This window comes from Enoplosus armatus, chromosome 13 (genome assembly GCF_043641665.1).
Source record: "Enoplosus armatus isolate fEnoArm2 chromosome 13, fEnoArm2.hap1, whole genome shotgun sequence".
Lineage (NCBI taxonomy): Eukaryota > Metazoa > Chordata > Actinopteri > Centrarchiformes > Enoplosidae > Enoplosus > Enoplosus armatus.
Genome location: NC_092192.1, coordinates 10,893,743 through 10,915,234, shown reverse-complemented (window position 1 = coordinate 10,915,234; position 21,492 = coordinate 10,893,743). Strand labels below are relative to the sequence as shown.

General features: G+C 42.0%; 2 protein-coding genes across 3 annotated transcripts; one reads left to right on the top strand and one right to left on the bottom strand.

Moving 5' to 3' along the window:
* The first annotated feature begins 52 nt into the window (after positions 1 to 52).
* On the top strand, positions 53 to 5,345 carry rab34b (RAB34, member RAS oncogene family b). Its single transcript, XM_070917080.1, has 10 exons — positions 53 to 100; positions 451 to 542; positions 1,535 to 1,600; positions 2,426 to 2,527; positions 3,138 to 3,202; positions 3,302 to 3,353; positions 3,451 to 3,532; positions 4,144 to 4,234; positions 4,356 to 4,463; positions 5,284 to 5,345. The coding sequence occupies exons 1-10, from the start codon at positions 53 to 55 to the stop codon at positions 5,343 to 5,345; spliced, it is 768 nt and encodes a 255-aa protein (XP_070773181.1).
* Positions 5,346 to 6,273: 928 nt separating this feature from the next.
* Positions 6,274 to 21,016, bottom strand: supt6h (SPT6 homolog, histone chaperone and transcription elongation factor). Of its 2 annotated transcripts, XM_070917079.1 has the most exons (37): positions 20,912 to 21,016; positions 20,641 to 20,823; positions 19,512 to 19,585; positions 19,170 to 19,347; positions 18,977 to 19,058; positions 18,446 to 18,701; positions 18,113 to 18,214; positions 17,913 to 18,026; positions 17,708 to 17,797; positions 17,331 to 17,473; positions 17,003 to 17,148; positions 16,774 to 16,884; positions 16,378 to 16,658; positions 16,087 to 16,241; positions 15,486 to 15,681; positions 15,137 to 15,276; positions 14,818 to 14,935; positions 14,660 to 14,736; positions 14,429 to 14,564; positions 14,162 to 14,299; positions 13,514 to 13,681; positions 13,300 to 13,427; positions 12,942 to 13,149; positions 12,569 to 12,716; positions 12,326 to 12,468; positions 12,079 to 12,219; positions 11,664 to 11,859; positions 11,383 to 11,528; positions 10,996 to 11,088; positions 10,746 to 10,859; positions 10,489 to 10,613; positions 10,252 to 10,364; positions 10,087 to 10,164; positions 9,809 to 9,987; positions 8,824 to 8,954; positions 8,686 to 8,736; positions 6,274 to 8,339 (listed from the first exon to the last, which is right to left on the bottom strand). In XM_070917079.1, exons 1-37 carry the CDS (start codon positions 21,009 to 21,011, stop codon positions 8,153 to 8,155), a joined length of 5,169 nt encoding a protein of 1,722 aa, XP_070773180.1. In that variant the 5' UTR covers positions 21,012 to 21,016; the 3' UTR covers positions 6,274 to 8,152. The 2 variants fall into 2 exon arrangements, with proteins under 2 accessions (XP_070773180.1, XP_070773179.1); XM_070917078.1 differs by having other exon boundaries at positions 6,274 to 8,345; positions 8,686 to 8,954; positions 19,170 to 19,350; positions 20,656 to 20,823.
* Between the last annotated feature and the right edge of the window lie 476 nt (positions 21,017 to 21,492).

Below are 21,492 nucleotides of genomic sequence, written 5' to 3'. Positions count from 1 at the left end.
GGTGTGTGTGTGTGTGTGTGTGTGTGTGTGTGTATTGATCCACTGTAGCAGCATGTTGCCACCTGTGAAGAAGGACCGGATCATTACTCAGCTCCCAAAGGTTAGTAACACACACACACACACACACGCACACACACACACACACACACACGCTTTGTAATGCAACTACAGCTAACAGTGTTACTCTTGATGATGAGGCTATTAAGAGTCTTGAATGCTGCTTTTTGCTTCTCTGAAAGTGGACGGCTGCAGATTTGCAAAATGCTGTTGTCCTCAGAAAAGTGAACTAAAGGCTAATATAAAACTGATACTTTGGAAATACAAGGTTTTCTCTGGACAGCAGCAGTTTAGTAGATTTAAAGAGCCAGATGAAGGCAGGGAGGATTTTAGTTCGGGACATTGCTGCTTCTCTTTTTTGATTTTCTAAGATTCTTCCCACTTTCTTCACAGTGTTTTAGTGCAAATGCGGCGCTGCACACCAAACATGGCTTCCACCCACAGGTGAAGGCCGTCTGCCAGGTGCAGAAGACAGGCACAGTGAGGTAAGATCACAGAAGGGTTAAAAGACAACACACCCTGTCGTCCACCGTGCTACTACACACACTGTGATGTGTGTTTAAATGAATTAGTTCTGGCTGGGCCCTTTAAGTCATGCTATGTCTGCTGTGTCAGCTGACAGCCATCGACCACACCCATCACATCTGACTGCATTGATCTGGTGGTCTATTTAAAGGATAAGGCTGGTGATTCTCTACGTTTTCATTATTTTTAACAAATCACGTAAAAAAAAGACGTTACAAACTGCTCACAAATATATAGTTTCATTTTTAAATTCCTCAAACAGGAGTGATTTGTACATTTGTTGGGGACTATATTCAGCCGCGTAGTAATACACATGTGGACAGTTTATGTGGGACTGACTAACTACAGTGTCCATGTTCATCATCATGAATAAAGGAACATATCACCCCCAGAGGCTCACTGATGTGTTTTAATCATTCATGGACAACAATAGAGCTCTATGGCACAGAGGAATAAGCAATACCTGCTATAACAAAAAAACTGCCCAAAAGTGCAGAAAGCAAACTTTCTGTACATTTAATAAATTAGAATAAAGCAGAATATGACTCAACTTCGCGCTTTTTTAGGTAGTAAATAAACGTCGAAGGCCTACATCAGCAGATAATCATCCTTTTAAAATCATACCAAAGTCCCCTTAATCTGTGAGAGCAGTGGAGAGGCTGCTTAAATCAAACCTAAACTAATTAAGTTATTAAAATGATTCATCTTTAATCTCGGAGCAGACTGGGGACCATTAAGGGCCCTCATGCATTTTTAAGGATGAAATTTAAAGTTACTTCTTTGAGAGTATGAAAGTTTAATGGGGCTGTGAGGCATAATATTAAAGGGGTTAATCAGTGTCAACTCCTGCACGTTGTTTGCAGTGATGTCTGCGTGTTACTGATCATGTCGATGTGTATTTCATGTTGTTCATGTTGTGTGACTGTTGACAGTATCGGCTTTCCTTTGCCAGCTTTAATATCGCCAAGGTCATCGTGGTGGGAGATGTTGCAGTGGGGAAAACGTGTCTGATCAGCAGGTACGAAGCAGACATGAATAACTGGATCAATTAGAGGATCATTTTTTGAACTATGACTTTTATTCTTTTTATATTACTTGTTAAAGTGTTTCCCCTGCAGCTGTATGAGGCAGCACTGAGGCGTCATTCGAGTTTTGTTCCACAAAAACATGTTTGAACCTGTTTCAAGTTGAGGTTGTAGTGCCACAAATATCTTTTTGATAAAAACACATTACACGAATCAATAATGTTTCAGATGATTAAAATCATTAAAGGTAAATGCTTATTTGACCTTTCAGCTTTATGCGCTTAATGTCACATTGTCACTGGAAGGGCTGTGGATCAGATATCAACAGAAACACTGGTGTACATACAACACGCTCCAGATTTATTACAAATAAAGTTGTCATGTAATGATGTAGAGTTCAGTGTGCACGAAGCTGAGACTCAGGTTTTCTTTGGGAAAGGTCCAAATCATCATTACGGGTTTAACTGAGTTACTTCCTGGTTGATTCAGGAGTGAGATGAAGAAACTGGAGTCAGTTTCTATACCTTCATTAGATCTCCTGGAATGTCAATGACTGTGATGATACTACAAACTTATGACTGTATGTTTTTTCTCCAATAATTGAATTTTTCATTAATCAAGTAAGATAGAAGTAATTTATTAAGTGTAGATGTTTTTTTTACTTTAAGAAATCACTTTGGGCTCCACAAATGTGTCTGACATTTTATGGACAAGATGATCAATCGATAGTTGATGGTTGAGAAATGAACTGATAATAACAAAATAGTGGTGATTGCCAGCTGCAGCTCTAACATAACTTCTCTCACTGTTCCTGAAAGGTTCCGTAAGGGTGCGTTTGATAAGAACTACAAAGCAACCATAGGGGTGGATTTTGAGATGGAGCGTTTCGAGGTGCTCGGCGTTCCCTTCAGCTTACAGCTGTGAGTGTGTCGCTGTACCACAGAGGAACACTCAGTTCATAGACTGAGCCCAAAACAAACTCATTCACTCACTCTCTTTAATGCCTCCCATTCGATCGCACACGATGATGAAGTTGAGATATTTTTGAGGCTATATAACATCCTCCAGCTTTGATATGCTTGTTGTTTAGACTCTTAACTGGGCCATAAATTAGTTGTTTCTCCTTCACGACATTGGCTTTGGTTGTGCATGTGAGTGCACGTGAGTTAGTGTCATTTTAAGGTTAATTTCCCAGAGAGACAGACAGCACAAGACATTTAATGAGCTCGACACAGGAAGTCAGTGAACCTTCACAGCAATAACCTGGTTGCACTCTTTCATGCAGAATCATCAATTATTTGCCTCCCGTCTCCTCTCCCTTCCCTCACAGAGTTGTTAGCTGTAGACTCTATTTTTGTTTGAATAAAGCTGATAATTGTTGACTAAGGTTTACTGAGGCTATATTCTCATCTCCTGAAACGTAGTCTGAAGGCTTAACCACTCACTGCATGTTAGTCTAAACCACCATCTTGACACATGACAACATGACACACAACGAGAACGATTAAAGCTGCGTCTGATCTATTTCAGGTGGGACACAGCAGGTCAAGAGCGCTTCAAATGCATCGCTTCAACATATTACCGAGGAGCACAAGGTGAGTCCAGCTCAGTCTCTACTGTTCCCCTGTAGCCCTTCTCATCACGCTCTTTGTTCTACTTGTGTTCATTCTTTTTGCCTCTTCTCGTTCCTCCAGCCATCATTGTGGTGTTTGACTTAAGCAGTGGGAGCTCTTTAGCACATGCCAGGTAGGAAATACGCCATTATGACCAAATTATTACGCCATTAAAATGCAATTTGAAGTCTAATAAGTGTGTGTGGGTGTGTGTGTGTGTGTGTGTGTAGGCAGTGGCTGGAGGACGCCATGAAGGAAAATGACCCATCCAGTGTTTTACTGTTTCTTGTCGGGACCAAGAAGGACCTCAGTGTGAGTGAAATTTATCAAAAATGACTAAAATAGAGAGCTGCAACGTTTTGTCAATTAATAGATTAGTAGATCGACAGAATATTTTTTTAGAATAAGGTTTTTATGTAGTTGCTGTTTTAGTGCTGTATTTTTGGCCGGACTGATTTTAACAGTAATTAAACAATACTTACTTTTTAAAATTGAGTTTGCTGTTGAAGAAACTGTTAATATCTTTAGGGCTGCAACGAACAATTTCAATATTTTCATCAATTAAATGTTAATTTTTGATTAATTGTTTGGTCCACATAACTTCAGAAAACATTCAAACATTTCCATGAAAATTTCCTCGAGCCCAAAGTCTTGTTTTGTCCCACCAACCGTCCGAAGTCCAAAAATATTCAATTTACTGTCACATAAAACACGAGAAAAAGCAGTAAACTGTCGCATCAGAGAACCTGAAACTATCAAATGTTTGGCACTTCTGCTTTAATTGTCAAAATAATTGTCGACTAATCTACTTATCTACTTGCAGCTCTGAATATTTAGTTCATGAAAAGCATAATTCTATGGTGACCAGTGGCCTGGAGCTTGGTCTTTGCTCCATCACTGTCCTCCTCTCTTCTGTGTTTCAGTCTCCTGATCAGTTGGCTCAGATTGAGCAGGAAGCCATCAGACTCTCTGAGGAAATCAAAGCAGAGTACTGGGCTGTGTCCGCAAAGTCAGGTGGGAGTCAAACACACATTAACATGAACAAATCCCCATCAGTACTCATCCCGACATGCTTTTCATTTCCTGGTTTTGTCTCTTTTTGTCTCACTAAACTCCTTCCTCTCTGTCCTTCCAGGAGATGGAGTCAGGGATTTCTTCTTCCGGGTGGCCTCTCTGACTTTTGAGGCCAACGTTTTGTCTGAGCTCGAGAAGAGTGGCTCGAGGCACGTCGGTGACATCATCAGTGAGTCACTTTGCTCAATAAAATCTCATTATTGATAAGACAGCGTCATAGTCAACTGTCTCTTTCATTCATTTACCAACTAATTATTACTGTATCTTCAAATGTCGGGTTCTCAGTGTTTTAGATTTGTTTACTTTGCAATCTATCCGCTGTGGTTTGTTGTAAGAGTTTCTAAAGTTCAAAGGTCTCAGAATTTTCTCAACCTACAACCTACTCTTGCATGTCTAAGTTTGGGGGAAAAAAGTACATTTACAGGACAACGCTGATACTTATGCCCTTTTCTTCAACAACTCTATGATCAAAAACTAAATCAACAATGCATTAGTGCATCTTTCACACCTCCACACTCTCTGTGTGGCGCTCCATTCGTCCATTTCTTCTTCCCTGTTTTTGCGGGCGGATTGTTGTGCTTCTTTGGATGTTACCGCCGCAAAGATTAGAAAAAAACAGACAAATTTTCTTTCTGATCCCTTTAATCATTTTGTGACCCCTGAGATTTATCTTTGCGAGCCGCAGGTTAGGAACCACTGCTCTAATATTTACAGCACCCCACATTCACCTTTTTATGTTTGTTTTTTTTATGTTTTATGTATCATTTATGTTTTTAACAGTTTTTAGACGATGTTGTTTCCAGGATCAGTTCATTGTTGGTTTTGGTCTTTTCATGGGATTTGTTGACAGTAAAAAAATATTATACAGAGTATATAATATAGAGAATATTATCCAGCTTTATCATTCAAACCTTTCCCACTGTATCTCACATTGTTCATCCGAATGCCAAAAAATGTAGGTGTTTTATTTTCATTTGCGTTCGTCACAGGGCTCACAGACAGCACAGAGGCAGATCACCAACCCACCAAGGGGAAGTCCAACTGCTGCTGATGAGAGAGAACGAATGAACGCCTGGATACACAGCAACACAAAACGGCACACTGGAGGAGAGAACTGAAACATGGACTCAGCATGCTCAGTGTGGATATCGTGCATATCAAATTATGTTTTATTTGTGGTGTTCTGCAAACAGCCTGAGAGGACGTTGTAGGTCTGACATAATGATTTCTAAGTTGTAAACAACAAGAAGTCCTCTCAGGAATGTTTGACTGCTGGCCAGGGTTACAACAAATAAAGCTTTGTGATACGCTTGGTAAACATTTATCAAAAGTATTCTCCCCTAGATAATTATTCGATTTTATTGAACTTGGTTGATTCTTTCATAAACGTGTCAGTCTGACCGACGCTACATTTTCTCCCATTATTGGAGTAAATGTCAGTGCCAGAACTAATGCCTTTTATTTATTTTTTTGGTTTCCTCATCTGTCATGTGTCTGTGGCGCTAATGTGATGCGTACGCCGGCTCCCATGACTGCTGTCATACCCACAACGCATCTCTCTCCTCTGACATAAGGGCTCTCATGATCTCGAAAATGGAGGGATTGTTTGCAGGGACAGAAACATCTGAGGTGAATTGATTTCCTCACTCAGTAAAGTCAGACAGGAGGAAGAAGTTGTCATAAGCCTGCATATGTTCTCTCATCCCTTATTAAACATACATACTTTTATTACAACTCATAGAATATGTAGTGTAAATAAACTGTTTTGATCAACTGTGTTGTTGTTTTTGTTTCTGTTGGAATAGAAAAGCTAGATTGCGTAAATAAAGTGTAAAAGGTTGAGAAAATTCTTCACATTCTGTTCCCAGATATTTCTGTCGTGAAGAAAATCAAGAACGCAAACACACACTCGCTTATATGTACATCACATGTTCAAACTGCCAGTTTGCTTCCTATATCAGCATGAACAAGACTCAGTGTGTAATATGAACACTTTTATTAAAGGGATCACAGGTAGAAAAGGTCATCAGCAGTGCCAGAGACATCATTTCTCCTCTATCACCAACTACTGCAGAGAACCAATCACAGCCTCGCTGAGAGAGATGCAGTATATCTTAATCTGGAGACGTAAAACCAAGTAAGTTTACTCATAAACCATAATTATTTAAAACAATATGCATATTATGGGACCATGATACTTTGCACACTGCAAAATGAAGCACACCATTGAATACCAGCGCTGCTTGTTTGTACTGTGGCACTGAGGCACAGCAGAACAAAAACTGAATTATGCATAAGTCAAGAGGGATGCAGAGTGGCCTAAAACTGCCGAACAACGATCACAAAAGAGATTCAATGTGTTTTTAACAACAATATATTCTATACTGAAAGAGCTGCGTGCAGTTCGGAATATTACACAGAGTTAGGACTAGAAACACAGTGGGAAGTCAGTTTGATAGTATCTTGGTGATAGTGTTACGGTTAGAGAAATTTGAACTCATCCACTGAAACATCGTCATTTTGCTGTTGCAGCTGTGAAACTTGTTTGTTGACATTCGGTGGGAGAAAAGCGTCACAGTCTGGGAATGAATCGCAGCAGCGGTGCATCAGGAGGTCACATCCTACAAAAGGTGGTAAACATCATAACCCAAAGTCACAAGTGAAATACTCACTGAACTGCAAACATTACAGATACAAGAGATTCAAATCTGAGTTAACTTGTAAAAACGACCGTCTGACACCGCCACGGATGCTTGTTTGACATGACGAGGTAATTCCGCTTTGAAAAACTGCCTGTTAGATATTGTTACTAAAATCAACTGCTTTAAAATGTGACCTAACTTCTTCTGCACTGCCTTGCATGAAGGCAGATGAAGACATCAAAAACACTGTTACCTCAAATGTGGCACACTGTTAGTGTCCACAGTCTCCTCAGAGAGTCAACAATACATCAGAGGCTATCTACAGGAGCCACAACACAGTCAGCTGAGAATACATAATACAGCAGGTGGAGGAGACGGACAACTAGCAGTAACTCGTGTATAAGAGAAACTCAAGCTGACGTGGAGGTTTCTCCTTGATTTTTTTTTTTTTTTTTTTGAATCAGCCTCATCCCTCACACTCGGCGTGTGTATGTGTGTGTGTCTGTACAGTCACAGATGTGTTTGCTTTGACAGATGTGAAGAGCGGAGGCTTAAAGTTCAAACTGAAAAAAAACCAAGTCTTTATTCATTCTGACGCATTCCATACAAAAATGTAATTTCCTGATTGGCTTGGCAAAGCGGTCTTTTGGCAACTGCTCGCAAAACTCCACCAACCATAAAGGAGGAAAAGTAGGTTGTGGAAACTGTAACTGTGCCCCTCTGTCAACACCATTCATGGATCAAACTAAAACCAATCGCAAAAATAAAGATAGTAGGACAGCTTGTCTGACATAGTCTGTGTAGGTCCATATCCTATATGTAACTGCTGTCGGATAGTTCAAGTTTTTTTTTTGTCATTGTACTGACTGACATATACAGTGTTATTCTGACTATACAAAATACTAAGCAGCCAGTGGAGTTGGCTGGAGGTGAAACATTTGGGATGAGATGGGTAGAGAGGAGGACAAGAGGAAGGGAAGGAGTTGAGATGAGCCATGATACCAGACCAGACCGATCAACTGCAGCTACAATATCAGGAGGTGAAGAGAGCGTATGAACGGACAGTCAGCTGGATGGAGTGGGCTCCAGCTGTAAAACTGGATGAAAGGGCTGATGGGTGGTGGTAGAGACAAAAGGTGGGGGGTTGTCGAGATTGAAGAAGCAGTACAGAGGATGGAGTTGGGTGGGGGGGTGTAGCGACGCCCCCCTACTTGTCCTATCGGTCCATTTCGTCCAGCAGGGGTGTGGCGTCTCCGGCGATCGACATGGGTGTGCTCTCGATCATGGGGCTGGGCGATGGCCGTGGCGTCATCCTCTGTGTTTTCTTCCGCCCCTCCGCTTCTTTCTCCTTCAGCCACTGCTCCGCCATCTTGCCCCAGTCCACTGCGGAGGCGTTGCTACCGCTGGCCCTGCAGGGAGGGAGGGAGGACAGAGGGGGAGGTGGCTTAGTCAAAGACACATTCGGAAAGACAGTCGGATTGAATGGTGGGCTTCTGCTTAGTCTTAAAATGGGGCAGATTGTAGGTTTAGCTCCATCTAATGGCAGAAAATCATCACCCAACTGAAGTGGTTGGTTTGTTGATTTAAGGGGCATCAAACATTACGACTTGGAGGTGAAGGGAAAATCTGACAATGCAGATGAGAGATACATTTTCATTAAGCTTGTCAATAGTTTGACTATTAAACAAAAATCTATAGGGAAAGTTAAAGTAGTTGATCACACAAACTTGATTAAACCAGGATGCTTACTTTGGCTGCTGCTGTGGCGTCCGTCCTCTGGACGAGGTGGAGGATGACGGCGTGCCAGACGAGTGGCCGTGGTGACTGCTGTGGTGGCCGTGATGGCTGTGGTGTGACGGGTGGCCTCCGTGTGGGTGGGCGTGTGCGTGAGAGTGTGAGGACTGCGGGGTGGAGCCGGGGTACTGAGGCGTTCCCAGGGCCTGCTGGCTTGGTGTGGTGTAGGAGTAGCTGGGCGTCATCATGGGCGTCGCAATGGGCTGCTGAGGGGTGGCAAATACCTGCAGAGGAGGAAGTAGTGGTGATGAATGTGGCTCGCAGAGTTAGTTGGGAAAATTCCACATTAGCATACGTAGGGTCACATGAAATCGTCCAACTGAAATCACAGATGGTCATCCCTTTTTGCCCCTATATACAGTGCTTAACAAATTTATTAGACCATCACCCAGTGTAAGGTGTTTGCCACCGCTGCCCTAAATTAACAGTATTGCTGATGACCAAAATATTTTATGTTTCTGTAATGGTTAATCCACCAGTATGTGCAAGCCAAGCTCTTTAATCAAAATTATATCTTTAATGCTAAAATATAATTATTGTTGTTATCCATGAATTCTGTTTTACAAAAAAGCAGAAAAAAATAGTAAAGCACATTATTATTTTTTGATTGAGATGCCAAATTACTTATAGTTAGCTAGTTATTTACTTGCATTCCTGAACAGCAAAATTTGTTTTGTGGTTGCAAGAATGCAAGCTGTTATCAGGGCCAAAGGAGGTCATACAGAATATTAAGATTTTTGGTTAATATATGTGAATAAGGACTATTTAGTTGTTCCAGTTTATTATTTGCCTAATAAATAACAATACAATTTTTAGTTTTTGACAGATTTCTAAAATATTTGTGTTTTCTCATTTTTATGACAGGTGGTCTAATAAATTTGTTAAGCGCTGTATATTTTATAATATAAAAAAAGAAAAGCACAATTATAATGTGTGTCGTCTCATGTTGGAATTCTGCTTTGTAATTCTGTTCATTTGTGGACAACAGAAAATATTCGGCTCAGGAATCTGCGAGACGGATCACCAGATCAGCTGGTGTAGTGTTTTCTGAGCCGCATCTTCACAAAGCTGCACTCACATGATAAGCAGACGAGCTCCCTCCTCCTCCTCCCGAGCTGCCTCCGTAGCCGTACTGGCTGGAGCCCCACTGCGCGGGGGTGGTGTTGGGGTTCTGGCCCTGGCCTGTGACTGCGGCGATGGCACTGAACATCTGAGAGGTCATGTTGCGTGGGAGGGCGTTGACGGCTCGCGTCAAGTCTAGGGAGGAAGGAATACAGCAGGGAATTGTAAAATGTACTACAACTCCACTCATGCTGAAAATGAAAATTTGTGTGTGTGGAAGAGAGCTGGACTCACCTGCGATGTTGATATTGGCTGGAGTGGCGTTCAGGGATGCAGGTGTCCTCGTTCGGCTGCTGTTGCTGGGAGTGATGCCTTTGACAGGAGACAAAATGTTAGCTAATAACCCACAGTATATTTCAACTGTTGTAATATACACTGTGAACAATAGGGCTTACATACCTGGCACAGGCTCTTGGTAATGGTCCTTAAACCAACGGAATAGTCCGTTTACTGTAGGAAATATCTGTGAACGGTAGCGGAAGCCATCCGGGGTGATGGTCACATACTCAATCCTAGAAAGAAAAAAAAAAACATGGCATGTTGACATTCAGTTCTACAGGTATTTAAAACCAGTAAACATGTAATAAAAAATCTTGGCAGTGGAGCAGCAATGTGAGAAAAAACATGTCTGCTCACCGTGGTTTTCCGCGAGGCTGGTAGCCCAGTATGAATTTTCCTGGCAGATCTTTACATGCCGAAATAAAGTAAGGAATAAAAGTGGGCTTCTCCCTCTTTGTCCTGACCAGTAGCTCTTCCATTTTCTATCAGAGAGAGAACAGGACAACAGGAGATATGAGAGGTGCAACTTGAGGCAAAAACAGGTGAGATGAGTAGTTCAATCATGTTTTACTGTTTTAACTATGAAATACTCAGGCCAGTAAATCAGTATGTACCTCCTTGCTTCCCCCGTTGGTCTCCTGGAAGTACTTATGCCCCAGTAGATCCCGGGCAAACGATGCCATTGGCTGAATGTACCGAGCAGTGATTTCATCCAGATCTTCAAACTCCTGCAGAGAATGTAAGAAACTCTTTAAGAACACGCAGCAGCAGCAGCTACAACAACACTGACGTTTCACAATACATTTTCTGCAGGTCTGACTATGAAGCACAAGATCATGCTAAACACAGAGGAGGACATCTTACTTCATTATTGATCCAAAGAGTGTGCCCTAAGCTGAATGCGTTCTCTTTGCCTTCTTCTCTCACATCCACATGCTGGTAGATACCATCAGCCACCTACAAAACATCCCACAGAGTCAGACTGGAACATGTTGCATCAAACAAACTCTTAACATCAAAGTTTAACGACTGAATTATCAACATACAAGTGTTCTGATTTGCTTTCAATATTTACTCATATTGTGTTTTTATTTAATCTCCTGTCACACGTTACTGCCAAGTTGTGCTCAACCTACATGACGCATTCATTTTTTTATTACCTTGCGTCTTTCTTCCTCAATCCTCCATTCAGTTGTATTTCTTTAATTTTACCCTTTATCGCCCTGCTGTACCCCTCTATCTGTTTCTTACCTTCCAGGTGACGGTGAGGTGGTTCTCTCCCTTACTGCTGGGCCTGATGATCAAGTCTCCCTGGTCCAGGGTCTCCATCATCTTCTCTGCCTGGTTAAAACTGATATTGTGGAAGTTGGGGTGGGCAATCACACGCTTTATATAAGCTGGAGAGACAGAGAGAACGCAAAGAACAGACACTCGGTATAAGGACAGAGCGGTGAAAGTAAATGTTGTTTTAGCTAATCTTTTTTAGCTATTTTTATTGAACAGCTTTTTATTAATCATGTTATTATACTAACGTGTTCGCTGTTGTTTCTTTTTGAGCTCCTCCTCCTGTTTTTGGTCTTCGGACTCTGTGTCAAAGTCGTAGTAGCTGTCCTTGGGGAGCTTCCACTCATTGGCCTTGTCCATCAAGTCTGATGTGCGACACGTGAGGTCGACGCTGAATTTCTCAATGTCGATTTTCATGATGCGGCAGTGAACTGTCATGCCCACCTGAAGCAGGAGAATAGGAAGAGGAACAAGTATTACACAGGTGACACAACTCATCATAGATCTGTCAGGACTGGGTAGTGGAACTGGCACCAACTGCAAACCCTCAGAAACATTCACATTTTTGCAGGTGAGATTAACAAAAGAAAAAGAGAAAAATTAATAAAACTGAAAGCATCAGCAAAGCACAACAAAGGATGACAACAACAAAGAGCGCCTCACCTTGACTCTCTCCTCAGGGTGTTTGACCACTTTGTCGCTGAGAAACTTGGTGGGAATGAATCCCTGGACGCCGTTATCCAATCTGGACCGCACCCCAATGGCCTGACCTGGACATGAGCCGCTGTCAAAGTGATTCCACACCTAAAGCGGAGACACAAAACAAAACAAAACACAAAAAGATGACGTTCAGTTGTCAGACTCTCAGCTGTTTTCTGGCATTAAGTTGTCAAATGAAGATGTCTGGTACCTCGCTGAGTTCAGGGAAGTTGTCCTGCTGGCAGAAGGGACACTGCCACAGCCCTGTAGCATCGTTACGGATGGCCTGGTCGTAGCTCTCTCCCTGAGGCCGCCGATGAGCGATACCAGTTACTATACTGGTGATCAGCTTACCTGGAGGAAAAGGAGGAAAAAACATTAACACCACCACCCTATGGAGCTGCAAATCTATTATTGATCTTTGGTGACTTTTAATTCAAGCATTGTGTATTACCAATATAAAAGGTCTCTGGAGTCTCCTTGGTGAGCAGATTGAAGACCTCCTCTGTGTTGGGGACTCTGTAGGTAACTCTCAGGTCTTTGTACCTGCAGCTCAGCTCTGCACGGATATCATACAGAGTAATCCCCTTGTTGCCGTAACCCTAGAGGACAAAACAAACAACAAGAATGATAAAACTTTGGAAGGGCTGAGTAGATGTGAAACATGACTTTAGTTTCTGGTGTCTGACATTGTCTCTTTGTCTGGACTGAATATAATAAGTATCCTGCATTGCAGTATAGTTTTTTTCAGGCTGTTCAAAACTGGTACTTTGCCAAGAGAATGCATGTGACATTGCTACAGCCAAAGCCACAACACACACACTGACCTGTCTCTCAAGCTCTTCAGCAAAGGCATCCAGGTCCAGGTCTTTGAGACGTTCTGGATTTTCCAAGATCTCCTCCAGAGCTCCGGCTGGGTTGGCATCTTCTGCCGACTCGTCATACTCGAGAGCGTCCACGGCCATCTTGCGAGCCCACTCGTACGTCTCAGGGTGGACACGAGATCCATCCAGAACCTCGATGTAGGAGTCCGTGCTGTGTGGAAAGTTTGAGAAAACAGAAAATGAATGCTGATTCATACAAGCTAAAAGGTAGATCACAGCCTTGTCTGAAAATGCTAAATTTAGCACTATGGGAAAAATCTGGATGGTCAGAGCACATAACAGACCCCTACAAGGTACTAACCTGTCCCCAAGCGATGCCGTATCAATCTTGATGAAACCGGCACAGTTGATAAAGACCTTGGGTCCCATGTGACACATTGTGACAAGCTGGGTTCTGTTTTCCAGACGAGTGTTGTTCTGCTTCAGAATCTGCACAAACACAAGGACCACAACAGACATCAGATAAGGTGCCATATTTTCAGATATGACATAAGAAATGAATGACACACACATACCTTGAGCAGGTGGGAGCCCTTCCTTGGTCCCAGACCACAGACATACTGGACCAGGCTCTGAGTGTGAGGATGGGCGATGGCCTTGTTCACGTCCACTCCAACCTCATTGACGCGGTTGATAAATTCACAGTAAAGAGCACAGAGCAAATCTTCCTTCACCACATGTTCCTAGGAAAGAAGGGGAGGAAAAAAAAAAGACATTTCACAAAGCTGCGCTCTACGTAGCTGCAGAGTCATGCTTAATTTTCTGTCTGCAGCCTCTAGTTTTAATAGCAGCTACTGATGTGCAGGAGTTTGGAGACTCAGCGTGTCACATTATCATCTTAATATTCAGTGAATAATTGGTTGATACATAATGTATCTGACCAGGCTGAATATATTATTGAGTGGTTGTTTTGACTTTAATGAGTTTTTAATGGGTAAGATGTAATGGGTCTGTGTGATGCTACAGAAGAATACGAGGTGGATAAACAAGGCAGGACCTGTTATCTCCTGTTACCAAATGCCAATAAAGCTAATAAACAAACAAAGCAACAAACAACAACCCTGAAAAAGCAGATCCCCCAAATCATGCTTCAACAATATACCGCAATAAATATATAGATGGAGATAAAACCATTCAAATCCACCATTTCTTCAATCCCTCACCTGCAGCGGGTGTAGTTTGAGGCAGAGAATATCATCATCCGAGCTGCAAACCTGAGCATACTCCATCAGGGGATCCTGGATCTTCCTGGCTATCGACACAGCCTGTCGCAGCAAGGGAGGGTAATCCCTAAAATCAACCTGCACAGAGAGAAAGCAGAGGGTCAGGGGACACTGGGCCACCTCTTAGATCCACCAGTTAGTTGAACAGTGAAACAACTGATGTACCTGCCTGTGTATGGTATGGATGTTGAGGTGTTAAGTGTTTACCTCAGATTTCTTGCTGTTCATGTACAGTGTGGCCAATTCATTGTCAACAAGTTCCACTCCCACAGCTGGCAGAGAGGACTCTTGCTCAAGCTCGCTGATAGTCCTCTTGATGTCCTCCATGATCATTTGGGCATCTCTGCACACAGGGCATGTTTTTAACATTTCAACATCAACTCCATTATAACCTGTAAACGCTGTTCCAGCACATAGAGAAAGAAATCCATTATTTACCGGTTTTCCCCAGCAACAGCTACCACATGAGGTTTCTTGCCGGACAGAAACTTCTTGAGATTTTCAATGTCGTGTGCCTGAGGATGACACACAAATCAGTGATCGTCTCAAAGATGCATCCAGTAATATGTTTTCCTAAAACAGAAAAGCATCTGTACCTTCTTCTCTCTCTCATCCTCCCTAAAGGCATTCCTCCTCTTCATGAAGTAGGGCAGACGCAAGAAGTCTACCACCTCTCCCTCCCCGTTGATCAGAGCACAGAAAACTGGTGTATCTCTGTTAGAACAGAGTTTGTAAGTAAGAAACGTTATTGTTACATGTGCGTGTCATTTATGCTGCAAACATGGCTTGGCCTTATATGGTTGCAATTCAAACATGCAGTATATCTACCATAATTAAAAGTGAGAACTCTATTGTTAACACCCAAAATTCTAACCACTGATATATATACTAATATAAATGCTATGGGGCACATACCTGCTGGGAGCATAGGCTACACCCAGCACCCGAATGCCTTTGCCCTGACTCTCATCCATCAGATCATCGTCTTCCTCAACCTGCTGATCTGGCCTGTAGGGAGCCACCTTAAGCCAGTTATACAACCGACGACAGCAGGACTACGAGGAGAAACAGAGAACAATGGAGAGTTCATAATAGGTTCTAAGGTTAACACACTAATCAAACATACATTGTTAGAGGATTTTGTGAATACTTTGCTCTACAATTTTACAAACAAGAGCTTTGCTGTGTTGACTTTCTGTGTGTAAATCTGATACAATAATTTAATATTAATTAATAAATGGAGACAGGTATCATAACAAATTACCCTGACAATGCTCTCTTTGGCCTCAGCAATCAGTTTGCTCTTGAGCTCTTTGGCCATCTGAGGGTAGAGGAACTGATTGAGAGCTCTCTCTATGGCCAGAGTTCGCTGCCTGTTCCACTCCTGCACCTGGTGACTGAACTCATCCCTGTAATAGAACTGTTTGATCTCATCAAAGTACGTCTGGTCCCCAGCATATCTGAGGAGAAGCAGAGGGAAGACACAGAGAGGAGTGCCTTAATATTACCAGTCATAATTCAAAAGCCCCATAAAAACATAAGCTGCAGCTTAAAATCAGGAACTCAAACTCAGGGGACCTATCCTATTTATCAACCCTTCGTTTCTTTACAGATGCTAAAAATGGCACAACAGTTAGTCACATCAGATCCTTTGCTTGGTAAACTCGCTATAGCCAAGAAATGTGCATGAACAACAAGACTGACAGGAATTATGAGACCTCGATGCGTTTGTATATTTATGATTTGTCTCATCTGGTCTGCCTATAATCATAAATCACATATATCTGGGTTGAGGAGGTTCCTCCAATGCAGAGCTGGCATTTTGGTTTTTGGTCTTTGGTCGTCAGTATTGTCACTGTACTTACCCTTTCACCCCTATAAGGTCTATACAAATGTCAATGGTAAGTAGCCCCTCGTCCTCAGCCAGGCACATCTTCAAGAACTGCTCCCCATTCAGCTCTTTTACAGGCTTGTTCTTAAGATACTTGAAGGAATAGGCAAAATGAGCCTCGTCTACCTCCTACAGGAAGTAAGCAAATAGCAAGGCAGGTTTAAATCTGTACCAAAGTTCAGAAAACGTTCTGCTTAGGATTGTAAGCTGTTTTGTCTGTGTTTCTTTTGTTTTCCACATGTCTGCACATTAAATGTGTCCACACCTTTTTGCCCTTCTTCGTGGGCTTGATGTTGATCTTGGCCCTCTCCTGAAAGGTTTGTCGAAGAACATGTCTGACCAGAGGTTCACGAGCAATCTGCATGGCCACCATGTACCTAGTTCCTTCCAGCACTGCCTCAGGAGTGGAGAACTGACTGCAAACATAATCTTTGGCCAGCTCCACAGGCTCAGCCGGGAACTGCTCTGTCTCGTGACGCTGGTAACTGTCTCTCAGATTTTCTCCAAACTGCTCTGGAGTTAACCCAAACTTTTTAGCCAAGCCATCTGCAGTAAGAAAGAAACAGAAAAAGATGTTGAAGTGCTACCAAGGGAGGAAAAAAAGGTATAAGGATATTTGAAGGCGGAGATTGCGGTGTGCAAGGTAAAAAAGGGGACTAACCCAGTCCTACACTCTGACAGATGCTGTACATATCTCTACGAGATGCCAGCTTGAGGTCAGGTCCTTTCTGTTCCTCTTCTTGTTGTTCTACCTCCAATTCTTCTTCTTCACCTTAAAAGACAGCCAATCACAATCAGTCATGTAGTTGTTTCAGTTAGAAGTGAACCATTCTGCAGTCTCCATCCATCATCACCTATTGAAATGGTCAATTCAGACACATTCATCTTACCATCCTCTGACACTTCTTTGATCTTCTTGAGCCTCTTCTTGTTGGCCTTTGCAGCATTCTGCATCTTGGGGATGTCTCGGCCATAGTAGAGCAGAAAGTGGTTGTACACGTCACCCAGCTCTTCAAGAGTCTGCACATCTTTCAGCCTACAGGAGATGATGAGATAAGTTTGAATGGAACAGATGAACAGCATTCTTTATCGTAAATCACCATGTGAACATTTTATCATGATCATTTCCTGCAATTTTTTCTTGCTTAGTACAGTCACAGCGACAGTACATAAGAGATCTTTTTCTAGCCTCAGCCCTCCAGTGTTATCAAGACGTACCTCTCCATGTCAGCGGTGTCCAGAGGACGGATGCCATCAGCCAAAGGTTTGTCAGGGTCGGCAGAGATCTGCTCAAACTGGTAGGACTGCATCTTCTGGAACAGACGGGTCAGGTTCTGCTTCCGGGTCTTCAGTTGAGTCCACTGGTGGAAGACGAACATTTATAAGTCAAGAATCCAGAAGTGGCATACGTACGCCAAGTTTATGAAAGCAAATGATTGATAATAATTTTAATCAATGTTTAATTAATTGTAAAAGTGATTAATATGGGATTGGCTGTGCACCTAGAGGATTCACTCTTAAATACTGACTCCCAACAATGGCTTTCCGTCAGTCTGTAATCTATTCCTTCTGCTAAAAAGCAATACCAACTATACCTTTTCATCCCACTGCCACACCTTCCACAGGTCATTGATGTTTAGCTCTGGCTCCACATATTCTTTCCTGTAGAAAGCTATGAATGGAACCTGGAGAAAAAAAACATGATTATATTAGTTCTTTATGATAATGTCCCATTTTACATCCCTTATAAACAAGCAGTTGAAGGAAATTCGTCAAATGGGTAAGGTAAGCTCACTGTACCTCAAACTGTTGATTCCTCATGAAGTTGAGGGCCTCTTTGATCTTGGCAATTGTGCTGGGGCCTTTCCTGCTGAAGTTTGTCGTTGTCCCTCTGTCTAGATAATCGGTGCTCTCCTGTTAAGAAAAAAACAGGGAAACATGTAAGGTAAATCTAACCAGGTATCATGACTGGACAGGAGTGTGTATGGCAAAGGTCATACCTGCATGGAGATGGTAAGAGTGGAGAAGCCATGTCTGAAGATCCATTCTGCTTCCTCTTCCAGTTCATCATCCTCAGCAGGTTTAACAGGGATGGATCGTAACTATAAGACAGAGAACAGAGTCAGGAAGACAGGCAAGACAACATCAGAATAAATAGGCTTTCATGGTTTACCTAACTATTCATAAACCTGCCCTCTCCCCCTTTATCAGTATTCATTGAACATGGACAGCCATTATGAACTTCCTTATAAGAATCTAACAACAGCGCATCAACACTGAGCATAAAAAACACTGACAAACACACACACACACACACACACACACACACACACCTGGAACCTCTCGGGCATGTCAGTAGTACGGATCTCATTGTCTTGGTCGGTCATGTGACTACTTTCCAGCTCACTGGGCTCGTAGATCTCAAAGATGCTCTTCCTCCCTTGCCTCCTCTTAGTCTGTTTCTTGGGTCGGTCCCAACCCTCTTCATCCTGGTCCTCTTCCTCCTCCTCACCCTGGTCGTAAGCGTCCGCGTCAAAGTCAGCAAAGTCAAAGTCGCCACCAAAGATTTCTTGGGCCTCCTGGAGGGCTCTATGGAAGGATGAGCAGTGAAGAGGAGAAGCAGTGATTATGTGTTTCACTTCACTCATGTCTTAAAGCAGCTTTCCACTTTGTGTTTATTGTCTTGTTGTTTCCTCATATAACTCAATATTCTTAATTTGATGGAGGGGGTGATATTTGAGCCCTACTAGATCATTTAATATAGAAAGAAAAATGGAGGCAAAAACAAGCTTTTTGTCCGACAAACGATACATTTTTGAAAGGATAGACACCGCTAGATTTGTTGTATAAACTATGACACTCACGCATCTGTGTATCCTGAGAACTTCTTGCCCCTCTTTTTGGTGATGGGTTGGCCATCATCATCCACAATAAAATCGTCTATATCTGCAGGACAAAAGCATACATATAAAAAAACGAATCAATTCTATACCACATAATTTAGAAATCAAGTTTGAATTTACATTGCTATGCTTTCTCTTATTATTACTATCCTACCTGACTCCTCATCCTCTCCTTCTTCATCGTCATCTGCGTGTTGGAGAGGCTCGTCGACAGCCTCGCCATCCTCCAGCTCGCCCTCTGCATCACCATGAAAAATCTCATCTGCGATCAAGTCCTTCTCGTCATCATCTTCTTCATCATCGTCGAGTGTTTTTACACGGTCATATTTCTTCTTCTGTGACACAAGACAGGTACAGCATCAGCACCACTAGCTTAAACTTTTCAAGAGAATTCAATGATGACATGAAAATGCTGGAAACAGACATAATCTGAGAAGGTAAGGTAAAATTGTACACAGTTACTTTAGAGACAATAGTGATGAGAAATTATTCTTACCCTCCTTTTCACTTTAACACCCAAGTTTTCCTCAATTAGGTCAAGATCATCGTCATCCAGGTAGTCGTCATAATCTGCAAAGAGGAAAAGTCTGTCAGAGGAAACTACTTCAAGACATATTGCATTTCTACCACTGCAAAGAAACAGTGCCTCTGTTCTTCATGTGATTATTTGTTGAGGAAATCAAATGTTGATCAATTTAGATAAAAATCATCATCAAATCAAATTTTTTTATTTGGCACCTTTATTCCACAATGACTCAGAATCCATATTTTCAGTCTTATTTATTTCCTGGGTTCAATGCAGGTAAATACGGCTGAAACATGTTGACTTTTTTTGATAACGAGTAAGCAAAAATATGAAGGAATATTATGCACCACATCAGCAGAGAACTAATATCAAGCAGCACCTGCCCGGGTTAATGCAACCAATATGTGTGTGCATCTGGCTCCACAACATATGGAGCTGAAAGCAGAGGAAGAAAAAAAAAAAAAAAGGAAGGCAACCTTTTGTTTTACCTGCTCAACAGAAATATGTTTAACGTCTATTCTAATCATTCACCAAGAGACACCAATATTTGGGAGTTTTGGCTTACTTAGCCACCCCTAAAACTGCTCACCTAAAACTGTGACATCAGTACTTCCCGTTCATTGAGGCCAGGTAACATAAACATGGATATGTATATCATTCGTATGTATATCATCAGTATATATAATTTTCTAAAGTAATGAAGTAATACAGCACTGACACTGTAAACCAGGCGAGGTGCGACTCATCATACATTCACCAATAGCAGAGTATGGATACTTCAACAACAGTAAATAAGATGTGATGATGATTTGGGCAATAAGAAGCCATTTTACCAAACATCAATATTACAATTATTGCCTGTTACTGTTGTTGTTGTTGTGCAGTGATAGAACACTCATAGAGAAAATTAACAGTGTTTATGGTTTTTTGTTTGTTATTGGGAGCCATGTAGGGGCTGATGGGAATGAGGAGAATGTGAATGTGCAAGGAAACAGGTTAAAACAGCAAAGAGTATAGAAGAGTTCCAGCCTTTTCATTCGTGAAACTGATCACAGCATGCAACAATACACTGTATAATGGCTGCAACCCTTTAAAAGACACCTGATGAACTTACTGCGCTTTTTACGTCGATGCCTCACTTCCTCTTCTGAGTCACTCCCCCCTCCACTCGGACTCCTTTGAGCGTCTTCTTCCTCCCCCTCCTCCTCGTCTCCATCATCAATGAGTCCGCGTAAATTTCCTCGCTCATCCTGGTCCTCTGTGTTCTCTTCTTCCTCTTCATCTGTTGAGAAATGACCGATGAGTGGACCACATGTCATACAACCCCACCCCTGAAACACATACCCAGAACTAAACAATTAAAATCTCACCATCTTCCTCCATAAACCTCTGGGTCTTTTTAGGCTTAAGGTCTTTCTCTTCAAACTCCTCCTCTGACTCCTCAGCCTCGCTCTCAATGAAGTCCGACATGACTGCTGTTCCTGAGAAGAAGTGCAAGACGCTGTTAGTAAACTTTCTCAACATCACCCAAGCATTACTTTGTTCTCCCAGGCTGGTCACAAATATAATAGCCAAACATACACACTATATATATATATATATATTCTGTAACATTCTGCTGTAATTGCAATTTCACCCCTTAAGGTCCAGTGTCCTTTTATTTCCAATTTAGGTAGCTTTAAGGTTGGAACAATAATCTTATTTCACACTGTCTGACAGTATCACATATTCATTCTTCAATAGCTTGTTCGAGCTCTTCATTAGCATGATATGATTACTTGGACAAAATATTGAGACACACCACTCCACTAAATGGAAATATTCTAGATCACTTATGTATAATGTTTGCCCAAAACTCAGCCTAACATATTAGGTATCTTTGTAAACTTTAGGATCGTCTCCAGGGTTTAAAATACAGTTATGTGGGTTTGAACAGTGTTTGGCTGCAAAG